The sequence below is a fragment of the Anas platyrhynchos genome, chromosome 3 (genome assembly GCF_047663525.1).
Source record: "Anas platyrhynchos isolate ZD024472 breed Pekin duck chromosome 3, IASCAAS_PekinDuck_T2T, whole genome shotgun sequence".
NCBI classification, from domain to species: domain Eukaryota; kingdom Metazoa; phylum Chordata; class Aves; order Anseriformes; family Anatidae; genus Anas; species Anas platyrhynchos.
The window spans coordinates 54,334,364-54,354,327 of record NC_092589.1 but is presented as its reverse complement, the minus strand read 5'-3'; the positions used below and the strand labels follow the sequence as shown (position 1 = coordinate 54,354,327).

Below are 19,964 nucleotides of genomic sequence, written 5' to 3'. Positions count from 1 at the left end.
ATTCAGTGATCAGTGTCTAAGTGTCTTGTTTAGCAAGTCACTCTATGAGAAACAGTACCAAAAATCTTAGCTGTTTGTTTTTCAAAGGTGACTTGACATTGCCCAAAGTCTGTTTCATCAAACCTCCATTTGTAAGGTGACCTTCCCTCTCCTGCAGACTTGTAAGATTTTTACTGCAGGAACTATCTGCAAAGTTTAGCTGTCTTTCTAGAAGCCTGCTTTCCCTGCAGTTGGGTTCTTTCTCCTTTTCCTTTTCCCTCCTCTTCCTGACTATGTAGTTTCTCAAACTACAAAAAAAAAAAAAAAAAAAGAACTTGGTGTTCAAATTCAGTTGCGAATTCAGCAAATTCACTGTTAAGTCAGTATAAAGTCAGCCATGTATGCATACTAACTAAATTGATTTTTTCTTTAACTGATTTTTTTTCTAATTTTATTTTCCCCTCCATCTTAGTTGAATAATAATAATAAAAATAAATAAATAATAAAGATAAAAATTTAAGAAGTGCAAGACCGTGTAAGAATATTTCATTTCCTGATCATGGAGGTCAGAGATGAGTGCCACTCAATTCACAATACAAACTCACACTGCATCCTCCTCAATAGCTTACAGAGAAATGAAAAGAGGTTACAGGGAAGTAGGCAACAGATGTATTCTTGTGTAGCTGAACTGGAAGTATGTAAAACAAATACACAGCTGTTCTTTTGCTGAAATAGTCTTGGTAACAGGTGAAACAACAACTGCACATTTGTGGATTTCATAATCCTAGTAAATATAGTCATAATTGTGTCTCTTGCATGAGAATCACTTCCCTTTTTCTCCTTGTGTGATTTTAAGTGAATTCAGTTTTGTTGAGTATTTCAGTCCAGTTACAAGCCTATTTGCTGCTTGTTGGTTGTCCCCTACCCAATTTAACAGTGATTTAAACAAAGGAAATAGTTGTATTGAGAGGACTCTACAGACTTTTATCTTTTTCTATTTTTGAAACAGGTTCTGTACTTCTGTCTCTGGTCTTATAGTAAAAGAGTGCTTATTTCACTTTTAGTACAGTAATAAGAGTATTTATCATTAATGAAGAAATCTTGTGTTACCTGATATTAATGAAAAGTTCTATACCGAAGTGTTTTTTATCTATCACGCTTCTCTGATTCTTAATAAGGATAGTGTCTTGTTTTGGGAGAGATTGTTTATTTGCTTTGTGAGCAATAGTAGAGAGCAAATTTGTAGAACTACAATTGGAGCAAAAAACTGTTCACCTTTGTCCTCCTTTTATTCAAAAGAGTGATGGTAAAGTAGTCATTTTAAGTCTTCTTTTGTTTGATTTTCTGTTCATAAAAATAGAGGTAAGTGGAATTTTGAAAAACAATTCATAAATAATTTTTGATTGGAAAAAATCAATCAATTCCTTACACAGTGCTTCCTCTAACTTGCTTTGTGATTGCTAGTCACACTGTGAAGCTGATGGGCTAAATCATCTACTTTTCCACTCCCCAGCTGGGTGACTGAGTCTTTAGTAATAGTAGAAGAAGCACTGAAAGTATGTGACAGAGACACTTGTCCAGGCATATGCTGGTATAGATGTTCATAAAATTTTCTTTCCATTAAAACTTTAAGACAAAACTGACTTGTATAGCAATATACTGAGGTTAAAGAGATGATTCCTTCAGTACCAATTTTTGCTATTTTTGGTAAAACTCAGATTAAGCAGTTTCTTAAAACTTCAATATTTGCACTTCAGCAAATGTAGTTTGAGTAAGTAAATCCAATGAGGCCACAGGAATCTTGGCTTACTTTTCCATTAAAAAAAAAAAAAATCATGTTCATTGTTTGTGTTCCTATTCTTCAATACAAAGGCATAAGAGCACTCTATTATTTTTTTCCTTTGGTGTGATTTTTATCATTGTAACAGGTATTCTTCTTGCAATTTTTCACTCAATAAATTATGTCAGCCTTGTAAACTTTTTTCTTTTTCTTGCTCATTTTATTCAGAAGATCATATCTCAGTGTCTGCATCTACACTTAAATTTATTTAACCCCAAAAGATCAGCTAGCATGGGTTTTAGTGTAGAAGCAGGGTCAAAATAAAAGGAGAGGCTATATACATATTGTGATTTAAATAATGAAAACTGATGGTGTCTTTTATTCACACTTCTTTAGGCCTTCCAGAGACAGGTGCATGAAAGTCTGACTCAGCTGGAACTGATTAACAAGCAATATCGTCGCCTGGCCCGGGAAAACCGTACTGATTCTAACTGCAGCCTCAAACAGATGGTCCATGAGGGGAACCAGAGATGGGACAATTTACAAAAGCGAGTTACTTCCATCCTGCGCAGGCTAAAAGTATTTTTCCCTGTTTAAGACTTTGGCTTTCACTACTGTACTTGTGAATTATGGGTACTCCAGAAACTTCCAGTTTAATACATTTTTAGTGTTTTTGAGAAGTTTTCTACCTTTGGAAGAGAAAGGGAGCTTAGAAGTTCACTTTAAGGTAACCAAAGCATGAAATCTATAGGCAAACGAATACCACCTCCTCCTTAGAAGATAACTTTCATGTCTGCTAATTGCAGCTGAAGGTGATATTACTGAAGAGGGAACCCTAGAAATCATGTAGGAAATAAAAGAAGAAAGTGTACTGAGTTTGGATTAGGTTTGAAGGGCATGAAAGCTCTTTATTTGGAGAATGCTGTTGCTGTTTTTTGGGAGGTTGTTTGGTCATTTCATGCCACTCTGTTTTTCACTCCACTTCCCCAGCATTTTATTGGCCAGCGTGAGGAGTTTGAGACAGCACGTGATAGCATCCTGGTTTGGCTAACAGAGATGGATCTGCAACTGACCAACATAGAGCATTTCTCAGAGTGTGATGTCCAAGCAAAGATAAAGCAACTTAAGGTAAAGAATAAGTAAATGGAGAGAGGGTGAGGGAAGAGAGAAGGGATAAAAACAGTCTTGGGTCATCAGAAGGTGGGAGGGGGCTTGGGGGGGGGAGGGCAGCTGGGGGAGAATTTAATAAACATTAAACCAAAGTACATCCTGATACAGCCCCTTAATTGCATGCTGAAATTCAGCCTCAGAAGTTTTGGTATATGTCACATTTCAATACATACTTTTCTGCTAGAGTGAAAGAACTTTGAGCAGTGATAAATTTTCAGAAAAACAAGTGGTAGTCTCTGTTCCCTAAATAAAGGAAGAAATGTAGATTAAAAATAATGTCAGGACTCCAGTACTTCTGACACCTAACAATTACTACATTTTCCAACCATTTCTGCATCCAAATAATACATTATTTAATGAGAAAAATGTCAAATGGAAATCATGTTATGTTATCCAAAATTCCAGTAGGTTAGCTTTAGCATCTGTGTCCATTCTAGACATTTGGTCATGGGCATAGCTTGTTTAGAGAAGAGCTTTCTTTCCAAATACAACAAGAGAGGAATGAGATGGTAAACCATGAAGTATCACTGTTTTTAACAAGAAAGACTGTGGAATGCTAAATTTAATTTCTCATTGTTGTTCATACCAGAATATTTAGAATCATTCAATTTTGTTACCCACACCATTCTTACTGAAAAAATCTAAGAGTTGTGTGTAACTTAGGTTGTTTTAATGAAGATTTCATTGATAAAGTATGGGCTTTGCTTTTATAAAGGCTTTCCAGCAAGAAATTTCCCTGAACAACAACAAAATTGAGCAGATAATTGTGCAGGGAGAGCAACTCATTGAGAAATGTGAGCCAATGGATGCAGCTGTCATTGAAGAAGAATTAGATGAGCTGCGTCGTTACTGTCAAGAGGTCTTTGGACGTGTGGAACGTTATCACAAGAAACTGATCCGTCTTCCTGTGTGTATACTTACATATGTATTTGTTTTATTGCCATTTAACAAATGTGAGAATGAGGAGACAGAAAGATGTTGAAATGAACTAACATTTCCAACTTTCAAAAAAAAAAAAATCCTGTGGTTTTAATTTTGTTACAACTCTGACCATCTGCCTCCCTTCATTCCATGCTATTTATGTCCTGTTCAGAGAGCAAACTTAACAGATCTGGATTTTTTTTGTAAACCATCATGAAAATGCATGCAAACTTGAGATTTATAAAGGTTTGCTAATGGGGGAACATCTCTATTGTTTCATTTTCTAAACAATAATAGAGTGATTCTCCCCAAGCAGAACAGATAGAAATTTGTCTCCAGAGCTGAACAAACATCTGAAGAAGTGAGAGCAAAATGACTTTTGGTAGCTCAAGTCCCATGAAAGCGAAGGAGCAAAACTCATTTTTTCCAGAAAAATGAAAGAATGTAATAGGAGCACTGGTCACAATAGTGGTCACTTAACACTTGATTCCAGAGTTTTCTTTGACTTAATGTCTGCATTACACTGGCATCAGTAAAAAGTCTGGAGCCATTTGCTTAGTGTGAGACTGTGGTGCATTACGTAACTAAAATGACCTTGCATTATGAAATTTCTTGTTGTTCTCTTTTTTTAGTGGACCTTTAAATTATGAAGGGGAAGTGCAAAAAGAAGCAAAATGTAAACCCCATCATTGACTATTACCTAATGCTACTTTATATTTATGCTTTATGTTTATGCTGGCCAGGATGACCTTACAGTGCTTTTGCATGTTGCATTGATCGATCTGTTTGCATTATTTTTCTAGCTGACAGATGATGAACATGACCTCTCTGACAGAGAGGTGGATCTGGATGAATCAGCAGATCTCTCTGATATACACTGGCACGACAAATCTGCAGACAGCATTCTCTCCCCACATCCTTCTTCCAACCTTTCACTGCCCCTTTCACAGCCAGTGAGAAGTGAGCGATCAGGTCGGGACACCCCTGCAAGCGTGGACTCCATCCCACTGGAGTGGGATCATGACTATGACCTTAGCAGAGACCTGGAGACAGCTGGTTCACGGGAAGTGCACTCTGAGGAAGAAGACGGAGAACAAGAGAAAGACTTCTACCTGAGAGGAGCAGCAAGTATAGCAGGTATGGTAGCAAATTGTGTGTCCTGTTCTCTCAGTAAGAAGAAGCAAATGTTACACGTGTGACTGCTTGGCTAAGATACTCATGGAAAAGTATTTTAAATAGCCCCTGAAGATCTTAAATAGCTTTCCCCAAGTGATCCCAATGGCCTTCTGGCCTTAGATGCAGTGCTGGAAATTCCTGGATGACTACAGCCTTGGCAAATCACAAAGGTTTGTATGATATGACAGAGAATTGGCTATCTCTGTGCCTGCAGCCTGCCAGATGGGATATGTCATCTGTAAGAACTATGCGTCATAACTTATTCTGACTAGAGAAAACTATGCTGGATATGTCAAGAGGCGCAGAAGATACTGATGAAGAAATGCTGGGGGAGAGATCAACAACCCAAATCATAAGGTGCTTAAATAAATCTTAATGCAGTCCATATTCAGGCAAGACTCCAACAACTGTGAGTTTAGTCTGAGGTGGCATCTCAGGTCTTGCTTTCCAGAAAAGCTGGAAATCCTTTCTAAGTTTGTATAGTTTGTGCAATAAATCTTAATGAGTGAAAGTTACCAAATGCAGACAATTGTGCAGGAAGACTTACTGGTATATTACACTCTGATCTTCTGGCTGTCTTTTGCTTTCCAGGTGCATTGCTCTGAAAAGAGTCAGGTTTCTCTGGATATTAAGAGACTTCTTAGCAGGATCCTTACTTTTGTCTTCATCATTTTTCCCTCTCCAGAAAGGATGTTTGCTATTGGAACTGTTTCTGTACTTCATCCCATGGAAAAGACTGCTGTTATGAGGAGACAGCCATTGCTGAGCTGTCAGTTTAGACTGTGCTTTTATTTTTTCAGATGTAGAGATCCCTGAAACTCTTGACACCTATGTCACACTTACAGAAAATGCACTCAAAAATTTCTCTGGTAGGCACTGAAAAACGCTAAGCATAGCCAGATGCAAATACTACAGTGCACAAGCAAAACATCTTCCTCTTCTCTATATCTTGGCATCTATTATACTTTTCACAACTTACAAATACTTCTGTGGCAGCATTGGCATGTTAATGTAGAAATACCTGCTTTTCTGCTGGGATTAATGGTATTACTGGGTGCATGGATGAAACAATGAAGTTTGAAGTATTGGCCCTCTCACCTTAGCTAATTAGACAAAGCTGATCAGTAGTTTATTCATATCGGTAGAGTCCCACAACAGGTCTCAGTGCTCTATGTCTCTCAGAGAAGAGTGATTTCTACAAAAATTATTATTTAGCTATAACATTTTAGGGTAGTTCTTATTTCATGTGATTATGATGCTAAGGTAACGGATGTACTGTCATCCAGCATCTTTGTTTTAGTGTTTTATATTGGAAGGTAGATTTTTTTTCAGTTTGCATTTTTTCACAAGATTAAACATACTGTTCCACTTGTTAGATCTCGAAGAGATTAGATGTACTTGCAAATACCTTCTCACATGACCTCACAGTTTTACTCTTGTGAAATAATTAAATATTGCAAATATGAAATATCAAACATTTTAAAATCTTTAAATTTGTGACCTCAGGTTCAGTCTGTTTTTATTTTTTCCCCAGTTTAGTCAAATAATACTGTGAGTTAATCATGATTAATAGTATAGATAGTATTATGTATAGAAAAATGCGTGGTTTCATGACCCATGAAAATTTTTAAAGTAGTGTGAGAAAATTTTGAGCAACTTGTTCTATCTATTTGGTGGGATAGCATTTTGTATGAAAAGAGTTTTAACCACCTCAGAGTACCCATTTTCTGTAATTAGCTGGACAGAAGGCTTCCTTTATCTATGCAAGTTTTCAAACTTGTTTTTTATAAACAAATTCAGACCATCTTTGTAAACAAATGGAAATCAGGCAGAGTCATAGAATATGGATAGGAGGAATCTCACGCAGTCCTCTATGCTGCAGACTACTTCAGACCCGAATTGGCTGTATCTGATTCATATCACAGAATTCACTTGACTTCTATAAGGAAATTGTATTTGCTTCAAAAACAATATGAGTTCCAAATGGCTTGGTAGAATAATACCATTTTTAAATATTATTTTTGTCAAATATTTGAATGGAAAAACACTATAAATTTTGCTGCTTAATGTAGTTGCTTTAATCAGGTGTGGGCTACTCACTGTGGCCATTCAGAACATCCAGTCATCTTTGGATCTTGAGAATATAATTACAACAATATCACTTATCATTTATATACCACTTTTGATCTTCAAAATTGGATATAAATAGAATCCGTTCATGTAGCTCAAAATTCTACTAATTTTAGTGCTGAAAATTAATACAAAGAGAAAAAAGAAGAAATCAAATTTTAATGCAGACTTTGAAACAGGAGCTTGTGATACAAGGTTTTATCTGAGAGTGTTTGAACATGAAAAGGAGGCATGCTGTCTCCAAAATCAGTGAGGCTAGAACATGTTTCTCTAAGATCTTTGCCCTTCACACTGGTGAGAGATTCTCTGAGGGAAAAAGTCCTTTCAGAATAGTTAGCAAGACTGCTTGAAACTGTGAAGATTTTTATCATATTCTTATGGAAATTATGTTCATTTGTACATTGATCTGTCCTATAAAGATTGCTAACATGCTCTAATGTGACTAGTTATTAGCTTGCTTTGACATGTACTACTCATACAGCTGCAGTCATATTCCTTCTTTACTGTCTAATCTAGCTAGTATTCCTGATACTTACTCTGCCTGGGCAAAATGTAGATAGAAGTTCTGGAAAATTTGTGTGGCAGTCACTTTTTTTTGTTTATTTGTTTTTTGATACAGGAGAATCTAGTGAGCTAGAAGCACATATCCTACAGCTGGACAAGGCCTTAGATACCAGTCGTTTCCAAATACAGCAAACAGAAAACATCATCCGCAGCAAAACACCTACAGGACCAGAACTGGATTCCAGTTACAAGGGATATGTGCGTGTGCTTGATTCTCATTATGTGCTGACATTACCAAAAATCAATGTTCTTAGTCATGGTGGTGTATTTTGGAACAAAAATCAAATAAGCACTCCAAGCTTAGGTTTACTTGAAAGAAATCAAGCTGTGTTTTGAAAGAAATACAGCTTTTTCAACAACTGCTTCTCAGGCTTACTCACTCACATGGTTACTACCTTTAATCACATGCTTTGTTGTTTACATTATTAGTGTTTTTACAATAGTATAAGTTTACAGAAACATCACTCTAGGGAGTTTATTTTCCTATTGTATTTCTGTCGATGTCCAAAAGTAATTTCTCACACATGTGTTTTTATCCATCTGATATTGATATCTTTGTTTAAAATTCCTCTGCTTTTAAGAGCAAGTTTTAAAGCTTGATGCATAATATTCATTTTGCTAATGAATTGTAAACATGCATCATGTAAGCAAAGTTGTATATATGGAATCCATGACTGAGAAGCTTTCTCAGTGAGGTTTTCTGTAAGAAAAATATCTACATAAGTTTTTCAGACCATTTTATTACTGACAGAATTGAAAATTTAGGTGATTGGATGCATAGTAGTATTTCGATACTGTTGTTTCTTTTCCTAATCACATTTTTTAGTGTCTAAACATTTATAATAGATGTCACCTGAAGTTCTCCAGAAAGATATGGAACAGAGGCACTGAGATATTTTTATTTCATCTGAATTTAAGTCTTTATTGTTTGCATATAGATTTCTTTGATAGTGACAGATTGTGAAAGGAATAGATTTTTACCCTCACACTTGGACCTACCTGCAGAAAATTTTAGAAGTTGCATTTTCCCTGCAACTAGTCTTGTACAGTGCACATTGAGATGGGTATTTTTTGTTTGTTTGTTAAAACAGATGAAGCTACTAGGTGAGTGCAGTGGAAGCATAGACTCGGTAAAAAGACTTGGATACAAACTGAAGGAGGAAGAGGAAAAATTATCTGGACTTATTAACCTGAACAGTACTGAAACCCAAACAGCTGGTAAGTCATACTCAGTATTTTGATGGAAATCAATTATGAAAAGTAGCAAATGTATGCAATGTTTTTCTGAATTAGCAGTTGGTATTATTTACTGACGTAGATATTTACATAATTGTGTCTGTTACCATGTTCTGTTTAACATCTCTTACAATTAAGTAGGAATAGTAAGTGTTCCTTTTATATGTCATATGAAGACTTTAAGCATTCAAGTGCATTTTAAGAACCCCTTCATATCATGAGACATAATTGTTAATCTTTGGGAAGGTCCCTGTAGATGCAGTGCGTTTTATTAAATGTTTTCTTTTGAAAAATGTTTTGCCCTACAAAACATGTAAATCAGCATTCATTTCTTCTAATATTTCCTTTCACTTTTTCTTGTATTAGCTGTCTACAGTATAGAAATATATATTCACCTGGTAGAAGTATTCACCTGAGGAATTTTAATCATCAGCTATAGAGCAGAATGTGTTGATTGTAAAAGTATGTAGATGTTCCAGAGTCTGTAAAGGCAAGGTCTCCATTCTCAGCCTGCAAATACATGCTACCCGTGTAGTTTATTTTATTTGTAATTAATATATATTTTTGATTATTATTTTAAGTTGATAGGATGATACAACTTGTCCTTCTCTAAGGCGCAGCATTTCAAGTAAACTAAGAAGAAACAGACCCTAATTTATTTCTTTTTAGCAGAGATACTTGTCCAATGCAACATCAGTAGCTTTAGCAAACGTGGTGATATGGGAATATTAAATAGTGAGAGGTACGAATACTTCTGAAAATAATATTAAATATGTGGCTAATTAGACATATTCAGATTCTGTCCTATTGGTACTTATTCTGATTTAAAATGTCTTTATACCAGCATAACCTGTTCAGACACATGTATCAACTTAGTTCTGTAAAGCCAAGAGGAATCCGACATTAGAGAATGGTAACATTTTTTGATGCCTGGTTGCTCATCCAGATTTTTCATTCTTTCTCTCCAACATAATGTTTTTTTTCAATCTAACTTAGTTTTCAGCATGGTGTTTAGGGGGGTTAGGGTTTTTACAGATGTTAAGGAGCATTTTTTTTACTGTGCAGGATTCAACTGACACAATTGCATGTGTGGCAAATGTTTGGGGTGTGTTTTTCTTTCTGAACTTGGTGTTTATCATTCCAGGTGTAATTGACCGATGGGAATTAATCCAGGCTCAAGCTCTAAGCAAGGAACTAAGGATGAAGCAGAACCTTCAGCAGTGGCAGCAGTTCAATTCTGACCTTAATAGCATTTGGGCTTGGTTGGGAGAAACTGAGGAAGAGCTGGAGAAGCTCCGCTGCCTTGATCTTAGTACTGACATACAAGCCATAGAGTTTAGGATTAGAAAGCTGAAAGTGAGTTCTCTTTTCCATAATTTAAGTTGCAAACAGTCCTGAATGCAACACATATGTTAGAAAGGTCACTGATAGTTGCAGCTGGTTTGCTCCATTCTGTACATAGCTGATGACTTAAGTAAGTAACTAAGTAACTTCAGTGTGATTTTATGAATCACCTTTTGGCAGAAAAATGTACCGCTGCCATTTACTATTTAATCCAAATGAATTTTTGAAATAGTAATTCTGTGGCAATTCTGTAATTCCAGAATGCACAGATAATTGCTGTAGTTAGCTAAGCTGATGAAAGTTGAAAAAAGCCAAATGAAATAAAATCTGTTCTAGTAAAGCTGGTAACAAAATAGCTATTTCAATAGATACACCTCTGGGATATATTACTTTTTGTGGAGGAAAAAGAGTGCCAAATGGGCTTTAACCTAACTCACTGGTGTCACCCAGTACAGCAAAAAAAATGGTGTCACTTTGCAACATTCCAGTTTCTTCTGATATCTCAGATGTATCAGGATCTGATCACTACCTTTGTGATCTCTCCTGGATACTTTACAGTTATAAAGATCTGGAAATGTGGTGCTCCACGGCTTCACATACAGTTATTAGCATCTTATAAGCTTGGGTACAAAAATGTGGGAGCCAATGTCAAAATGTGCTGTGATCCATGCTAGGAATGAAGTGGACAGACAGTAAAGATTGTTTCCGGCAGTGATCCATTTAAACCATATTAATGCTGATCTTCACTGCAATCCAAATATAGCTGCCATAAGTACTACAAAGGTCACTGTGACATGGGGCTTTTAAGTAAATGCTTTAAACGAGGTGGAAAAGGGGACATTTCATAAGAATCCTGTTCTTATCTCACCCACTCTTGGAAAGCTCATTAGTGCCCTCCAAACCAAGAGAGGTGGGGTTTCTTTTGTGGTTTCCAGTGTAAGCAAATCATTTTTTATACGTGTCCTGCTTCTATAAATTGGAGTAAGTTGTTTATATTCTCGTATGTTTTCTTTTTCTTCAGTAAAAGCTTTTTTTTTAAAAAAATACTGTTGACAGCCGTTTCCACTTGAAAACATGCTGTTGGTTTGTTGGGTTTTTGTTGGGTTTTGGTTTTTTGTTGTTGTTTATCATCAAAACTGAGAAGTGAGGGCAAAAGTTTTATTGTGAGCTACAGTACAAGTGTCCTAAATTTGTTGGACCCTCCCTGTCTTTAAAATATCTCAAGCATTAGCCAGATCTTTAAAATTCAGCTATGACTTCAGCCTTTTAAGTCCTTAAAAGTTTAAATAGATTCTTCTAGTTTATGCTCACAGCAAAATTTTAGTAGATGTTAGAGAGTGAACATTTGCAGAGTCACACAGTGAGCGTAGAAGTCTCATATACAGAGCAAAGAAAGAGACATTAAGGTACATTATGCAGTTGCCGAAGGCAAATCTTTACATCCTTATGGTGCCTTCTCTGCTTGATTTTTCTGAAAGTTGCATATTTTACTAATTTATCTTCTTTCTTCCACCTATACCCCTTTCTCTTATCATCAAGGAGCTGCAGAAGGCAATTGATAACCGCAAAGCAATCATTTTATCCATCAATTTGTGCAGCTCAGAGTTCACTCAGTCTGACAGTGAAGAGAGTAAGAAGCTCCAAGAGCGCCTGTCACAGATGAACATGAGCTGGAAGCACGTATGCACTATGATGGATGAATGGCGCTGCTCACTGCAAGATGCATTAATGCAGTGCCAGGTCTGTACTGTATTTATTTTAAATAGACAACAGCCAACATATCAAGTTATAAACCATATTGCTTTCTGGTGTGATCATTATCCAGTCTGGAACTTGCCCATATGAGCCAAAATACAACTTTGTTTTATTCTTTGTAAAGAAATTTCTGAGATATAGATGCACTACCTGAAACATGTATTTCTAGCCCAAGGTTTTCTAAGTTTGTCATTTCTGGAATAGTATTCTCATACAGTGTTCTATACTTCCTTACAAGTTATGTTATTTAACCCATAGGAGCTATCATAGGATCAACTAAAAATGTAAATTTGACAGGAATTTTCTGCTACATTATTAAAACCTGCACTCATCCCTTGCAGGACTTCCATGAAATGAGCCATGGTTTGCTGCTCTGGTTAGAGAACATTGACAGAAGAAAAAATGAGATTGTGCCCATCAATCCAAACCTGGACTCAGAAATTCTGCAGGATCATCACAGACTTCTAATGGTAGGGCTATAATCACTCTTTTCTCTCCCACAATACATCATCAGAAAAACAGCTAATCAGATTTATCTTATCTTTCACTCGAGGATTCATCGTCTATTTTGTGCTAATACACAATGGTGGCTAAGTTCTAACTGTGGGACTCAGCTGCTAACTTTACTTAGGAGGAGAACACCACTCATTTCTGTCAATAGCAGAACTAGCAATTTAAATACTCAGGCAACATCTAGGCTGCTGTATATCTTGCTGTCATTTGATGTTTAGTGTTTTGGAAGGTCTGTCCTCAGTGGGAACTTGCTGCAAACATCAGGGATGTTAAGCTGTCACAGAATGAACTGCAAGCTGGAGGGAAAGAATGCCATTCAGAGGGAGCTTGACAGCCTTGAGAGGTGGACCTGTGTGAACTTCATGAAGTTCCGCAATGCCAAGTATAAGGTCCTATATCTGGACCAGGGCAATCACAAGCACAAATACAGGCTGGGCAGCAAACGGATTGAGAGCAGTCCTGATGAGAAGGACCTGGGTGTGTTGGTGGATGAGAAGCTCAACATGAGCCATCAATGTGTGCCTGTAGCCCAGAAAGCCAACTGTATGCTGGGCTGCATCAAAACCAGCATGACCAGCAAGTTGAAGGAGGTGATTGACCCCCTCTTCTCTGCTTTGTGAGATCCCACATAGAGTACTGTGTTCAGCTCTGGGGCTCCCAGCACAAGAAAGACGGACGTTGTTAGACCAAGTCTAGAGGAGGGCCATGAGAATGATCAGAGGGCTGGAGCACCTCTCCTATGAAGACAGGTTGAGAGAGCTAGGGGTGTTCAGCCTGGAGAAGAGAAGGCTCTGGGGAGACCTTATAGTAGCCTTGCAGTACCTAAAGAGGGCCTACAAGAAGGCTGGACAGGGACTTTTTTCAAGGGCATGTAACGATAGGATAGGGGGCAATGGCTTTAAACTGAAGGAGGATAGATTTAGAGTAGATATTAGGAAGAAGTTCTTTACTCAGTGATAGGTGAGGCAGTGGAACAGGTTGCCCAGAGAACCTGTGGATGCCCCATCCGTGGAAGTTTTCTCTCTTTTCTCTTTTCTTTCCGTTTCATTAATTTCAATTGTCTGCTTTTGTTACTTCAAGCTTTGTTCTTCTTTTTATATTTTTCCTTCAAAAATAACTTCAATTTTTAAAAAATCTGGTGCTTGCACTTGCAATAGCAAATCAGACGTGAACTGCTGGAGTCTCAGTTGAAAGTGGCATCACTGCAAGATATGTCCTGCCAATTGCTAGTCAATGCTGAAGGCAAGGACTGCCTTGAAGCTAAAGAAAAGGTGCATGTCATTGGAAACAGACTGAAGCTCCTTTTGAAAGAGGTTATACGCCACATAAAAGACCTAGAGAAAATTCTAGACATTTCAAGTAGTCAACTGGTAAGTCATGTTTTTCTATTTCTTCCTGTTTGTTGGGCACATTTCCCACTGTTTTGGTTCTTGATGGAACCAGCCTCTTAACAAGCCTCTTCCTGTAATTAAAAGCAAATTAAAAAGTACTATTTTTAAACTGTATTGACTTTGGTAGAAAATGCTTCATCTAAAGCAATTAAGTTTTGACTACAGGCTTGATTTTCTTTTCCTTCAGGGTTAACAGAGAAAACATGTAATACTTTAATCTTAGAAAAATTGCTATCAAAACTTTATTTATTTATTTATTTAATGAATTAATTAATTTCACCAAATAACTTTTTTCCTCCCCTTTGGAAATAACTCTGCTGGGATATCACTCTGGGATTTATTTATTTGTTTGTTTGTTTATTGAGTTTGTTTACCTGAACGGCTAGTTGATGCATTTCTGAGCTCCATTCCTTCTGAATTTAGGATTTATCCTCATGGTCTTCTGCTGATGAACTAGACACATCAGGCTCAGTGAGTCCTGTATCTGGACGAAGTACACCAAGCAGGCAGAGAACGGTAATTTCACATCATATCACATCTGCCATCAAATGGGTGGGAGCTCTGGATGTCTACAGTAGTTCTAGCCAGATGAAAGGCCCCCCTTCTCACTTGATAGGAAAGGAAATGTTATAAACCAAATAAAAAACACAGCTGCTTTCCCCAACCCTGCTGCATATCCCATCCTGCATGAAATTTGAATTAGTAAATATTATCTAAAACCAGGGCTGTCAGTGTGGTTGGTTTACCATGGTATGGCATGTTGTGTCTCTTGTATTTTGCTCTAGTGATGACAGCATCTCAAAGTCTGATCTTGTCTGGTAAAATCGATCTTCCATTTCTGTTTGGCCTTCTCTTCAGAGCTGCTTCATCGAGAACCTCAATAAATACATATATATTTTTTTTTTTAATTTCTGATGAACATTGTAGGTCTCATTGAGACTTTCGATGAACAGCTGAATAGAGCTGAAGGACATAAAACATCGATCAAAACAGCTAGTTGAACAGGACCTAATAAATGATGGCAACTCTGGAGTTGTCTGTTTACATTGCTGGCACAAAATTCAAGAAATGTAGCAATACATGCCTAGTACTTAACACTTCCATACTCTGAGCCCAAAATGGAACTGCAATTATTTTGTCTTTTTCTGCAATTCTATTGGTTGATTACTTCACTTTTTCTTTATTTTTTAAAAAATCTTTTTTTTTTTCCATTTGCACTTTTTGTAAAGCATCTGAGTTCTGTCTTGACAAACTGAATGGCTCTTGGATTTTTTTGTTTTGTTTTGTTTGTTTTTACATTCAGTAGTTTCCTTTTAGATGCTAGTATAAAAATGTAAAGGAATACTGGCTTTTCAAATGAAGAAACAATATAAACTTTTACATTTTATTTCAAAGGTCAATGCTTTCATATTTTAAATTTAACCTTAAATGACTAATAAAAACTGTGATATCATATGTAACTGGAGGATGTCTGACCATTGCAGGAAATGGAGAAGTATCTTACCATAAAATATCTCTAAAACGTATGCAGATTTATAATAGACTTTGTCTTAACATTTTAATAAGTATTCATCTATCTATCATTTGTTAATATTTGTGTACATGACCACTTTTTCTCATTTTTGTGCATAATGTATAGCTAATTTTTATGATTCATTGTGTCATACAACTGACCCACTGTTGGGCCTGTTTTTTCAGACTTCTACTTTTTGCACTCGCAATTTTAGAGACTGAAGTGATGATGTTTACAATTTCAGTGCCAAATACACTGATGCTATATACTGATACCAAAAATGATATCAGATTGATAATCATCTAACTGCATTAAATATTCAAGCAAATAGTTGTGAGTGCAGGAATGCACCTACAGTTACTTTGCCTTCAAAATTGTGTGGAGGGCAGTGGAGAAGAGGCCAAACACCTAGAAGGAGGCCTTTTGACTTTCTTTTTTTTGTCTTTAGGAATATTAACTTTTCACAATTGCATTTTGAAATATCTGTATTTTCCCATATTCATATCAAATTTATTTCTACTTCATATCACAAATTATATGAGCTCAATTTCTAGTGACATATATATGGTTTTGATCCTTTATATATATATATATATATAAACAGAATGGCTAAGCTGTTATTTTTTAATTCACTGTGAACATTCTAATTATTTCCATATTCAACTAGTTGAAAAGAAAAGCCAGTTTCCTTGGTTCATGGGTATTGGTCACTTCATTTGATTTTTTTTGTTTGTTTGTTTCCTTTGCTGCACTTTTAATTTAGTTTCATCGGTAGCTTGTCTTTATTTGCCTGGACTGAACATTCTTCTTTCTTTACCCCCTGTTCATTGCAAACAGCCACGGGGCAAATGTAGTCTCTCACAGCCTGGACCCTCTGTCAGCAGTCCACATAGCAGGTACCTTATTCTCCTGGTTTCCACACTCTGCTCTAGAACCCCAAGAGGATGATGAAAATTGGTCGTGATTCCTGTCAGTCCACACCAACTCTATCAGGTGGCCAGGACATAAACAAGTGAAAACTTCCCTATTATTATTAGTTTGGCAAAAAGTGCTCTCAAGTACTCCATAATCTTTTTCAATAGGAATACTGGATAATTCTTGAATCTCTACAGCTTTTGCTTCCCAGTAATTCCATGTAATAGACATTTATTTTTCATGTGGTGTTTACAGTCATATTTAATGATTATTTTGGCATAATTTAACCGAAATGCCAGTAGGTTCATGGCAAACACTTTTTATCATCCTCTTTACCTCTAGATATTAAATTAAGGAAGGTAATAGGCCAGTACCATCTTCTAGAATTCACAAAACCCACAGATCTGGATGAGACATACTAACATCCTTTTCTTTTCCAGTTTTTTTTTTCTCCTTCCCTGAAATGTTTTGTTCAGTTTGTGGGTTTTCAGTACTTAAGACTCAAAATTAAAAGCCAGAATTTGAAGTTTTTAAAACTTGGGGTTACTTTCTCTCCCCCCGTCAGAAGACTGCATTATAATGTGCTAATACTGCCATGGCTCATGCCAAGTGCTTGCATCCATGTATTGCTCTGGGAGCAGCACTGCCCCATCACTCTCTGACCAGTAGAGAGCAGACTTGCAGCTACAGCTTTTTGCTTTCCACCTTGTCTCCAGCAACCTGTCATCTCTGCAGCTAACAGTGCTTCTGCATTCTTTGTTGTTGTCAGTGTGATACGTGTACTTTCACTCTTTTACTGATCAAATCACTAGCCTCTATAGTTAAAAATAAAAAACAAAAGTAGCAGTAAATATGCAGGCATATAAATACACACTGTATAAAGTGGAAGTCTTTTGCTATTTCAGCATCTTATGCAACGCAATAGGAACATGAAATAATCAGAAAGCATGATCAAAATAGATTTGTTCTTATAGTTAAGTCCCAAGTCTGATTTATTCTACGTATAACATGAACTACTTCATTTTTAAACTAACTCCTGTTGAAGTGAAAGATTTAAGGTTGGAAAGAAAACATTAGATTTAATACAGTGATTGAGCAATAATCAGGCAGACAAAATATATCTTGAGAGTATTTTTTTCCCATAAGCAAAATAAAGGCTTTATTCAGCAAAATATAAATGAAGTAAAGAATAAAATACCTAAATTTAGTTGTTTACATAAACACTTCTTTAAAAAATCACAGGTATAGTTAGTCACTGTGAGTGAAGTGTCATAGTTACAAAGCCACACAGCATAGCAGATAGAACAGATGGAGTATCTTTCACTACTGCCACTGACACTAAGAAGCTGCCTTGTTTTCAGAGATTTTTTATCTTTGAAACATGATGAAATCACAGAAAATAGGTGAAATACATACACACCATTTTTCTGTCTAATGCAGAAATAATTATTTTTTTCCAACTCCAGTCTGCTATGAAGCTTGGCATTTTGTTTCTCACAGGGAATGGGAGAAGGGAGGAGTGGGGCTTTACTCTGCAGCCATTAACATCTAGAAGGAACGGAGAATGTCTTCGGCAGATAAGCATGCTTGCGCTAGCAACATTGTACTCAAGCAATGTATTGTGTGCATTCTTCCACTCTCCTGTATGGTCCAACAACCTCTGTCAACCTTTTGAGAAGGTTTCTGGTTGTAGGTGTGAGCAGCTGGCTCAGAGCACAGCTAGCAATGCTTTGCAGCTTTGAGATCAACCTCTATTCTAGCAGTGGCATTGGCGCGGCACCTTTCAGATCAAGTCTCTCCAGCACTGTTTATTAACACATCTTGTAGCGATACAACACAATGTTCAATTTGTCATTCAGACAAGCATGGAATACGAATGAGTCACTACTGAATAGGAAACTTAATCAAATGCGCAAGCCAGACAGGTTGTGGTTGAAGTATAATGTGGTTTTAACTGATAAAGTAGTACAAGCTGTCACTGTGTTCTTTAATATTTTGACATGCCTCTGATCAGAGTACTTTGTGTTTGATCTTGCACTGGATCAGCAAACCCTGTTACAGTTTAGTATACAGAAGAAATAAAGTCAATTTTAAAATGTTTATCACATAGAGGATTGTGAGGGAAAGCTCATTTAAAAATTAGAGGGACTGTGTTTTCTGTATAACAAATGTGATATCATTTTGCCTTCCCTATTATCACAGCGAAAAAGAAAAGCAACCATAGTGTGGTGCTAAGCAAGGTATACGTTTAAACTAGATGTTACATTGTGGATTTAATTAAATGCTGATTCAAGAGGTATTAGTAATGCTGTACTAAGTAGGAAAAGCAAATCCAAGAATCAACTTCTCTTCCTTCATCAGTTTAATAGAGCTGTCGTAAATGCACACCTGGATCTGTGCCTGTGGATTTTCTGAAATGATTCAAATGTTAAAAAGATTAAAATAATTGTTCAATTTGCTCAGGAGTGTTTACATTGTCTCTCTTGAGCAGCTCTATTCAAGTCTTGGCGCCACAGTGCCAACCTCCATTTCCTGCTCTCCACAAGCCTCCCCAGATGACTACTAGGTATTTAAATGTCACTTGCTGTTCCTGGAGCATACCAGGCCACAGCAGTCTTCATGGCTTTAGCCACGTAATGTCGTTCAAACACGAGCTTTTCATTTACATGTAGATTACCATGGCTCTTCCTGTTTTCTCCCTCATTCTCACTTAGTGCCTGTTATTTTAACTTCATATTTATTTAACTCCAAATTTATTATTCAACTTCATATTTAACTTCTGTGAGTTTGAATTCATCTTTCAGAAGTATGATAACTAAATAATACCAACTTCTCTAGGTGAGGTCTGACTCATGCCATATAGAACATCATTAAATCAACCCCGTTCTCTTCTGGAAGTCTTGAACTGAAATTTTGAAATTGTTTTTGTCCCCTTTCACTGTTATGTTGCAGCATTGGATTTTGGTTATTTGTCAAATAACAGCTCTATATTTCTTTCTTCACTATCACAGAGTGTTAGCTTCCAAATGTTTTTGGAAGCTTTTGCAGAAGTTTTTATTTCTACCTTGCATACTGCACTCTTAAACTCCTTTTCCTACTTCTTAAGTCTATTTCTGATCTCTGGAGTCAGTTCTTTCTTTGCAATAAGCTAATCCTATTTTGTATTTGTAAAGACTTCCAACTTCTGTCATAGAAATGAATTTTGCTGTTCTTATATTTTGTGCAGTAGTCTTTTCATAAATATATTAAACCAAGGCTCATCCTTGATTAACTCCAGTAATAACATCCTACTAGCCCAGTACTGCCACTCTCAACATAAGACTGTTGTCTGCATTCCATTAGTCAATTCCCCATTAAATTCAATTTAGTTATTCCTGTCATTTGCCTGAATGACAAATTATTCTGTTATAATCTTTCAGATGTTTACTGCAATCCAGATAGATTAGTTCAACCATATTTTCATTGTCCAAAATAAATAAATAAATAAATAAAATCAGTCATCGTTAAATGCAGGTACTCATCTGAGCTGAAATTAGACTTCAATTTGCCCATCTGATCTACAGCCTGGTAAATTAGC

The 19,964-nt window shown here is 36.5% G+C and overlaps 1 protein-coding gene across 3 annotated transcripts in view; it reads left to right on the top strand.

Annotated features, from left to right (window-relative positions):
- SYNE1 (spectrin repeat containing nuclear envelope protein 1) overlaps positions 1-19,964 on the top strand; it is a 308,749-nt gene that overhangs the window by 284,718 nt on the left and 4,067 nt on the right. For all 3 annotated transcript variants that reach the window (XM_038177603.2, XM_038177600.2, XM_038177615.2), the window contains 13 exons: positions 2,156-2,338; positions 2,750-2,887; positions 3,645-3,836; positions 4,654-4,987; positions 5,827-5,895; positions 7,776-7,918; positions 8,812-8,938; positions 10,101-10,312; positions 11,840-12,040; positions 12,397-12,525; positions 13,726-13,938; positions 14,383-14,475; positions 16,310-16,368. In XM_038177603.2, the coding sequence (XP_038033531.2) occupies positions 2,156-2,338; positions 2,750-2,887; positions 3,645-3,836; positions 4,654-4,987; positions 5,827-5,895; positions 7,776-7,918; positions 8,812-8,938; positions 10,101-10,312; positions 11,840-12,040; positions 12,397-12,525; positions 13,726-13,938; positions 14,383-14,475; positions 16,310-16,368 (2,093 nt within the window). The remainder of the gene's footprint in view (positions 1-2,155; positions 2,339-2,749; positions 2,888-3,644; positions 3,837-4,653; positions 4,988-5,826; positions 5,896-7,775; positions 7,919-8,811; positions 8,939-10,100; positions 10,313-11,839; positions 12,041-12,396; positions 12,526-13,725; positions 13,939-14,382; positions 14,476-16,309; positions 16,369-19,964) is intronic.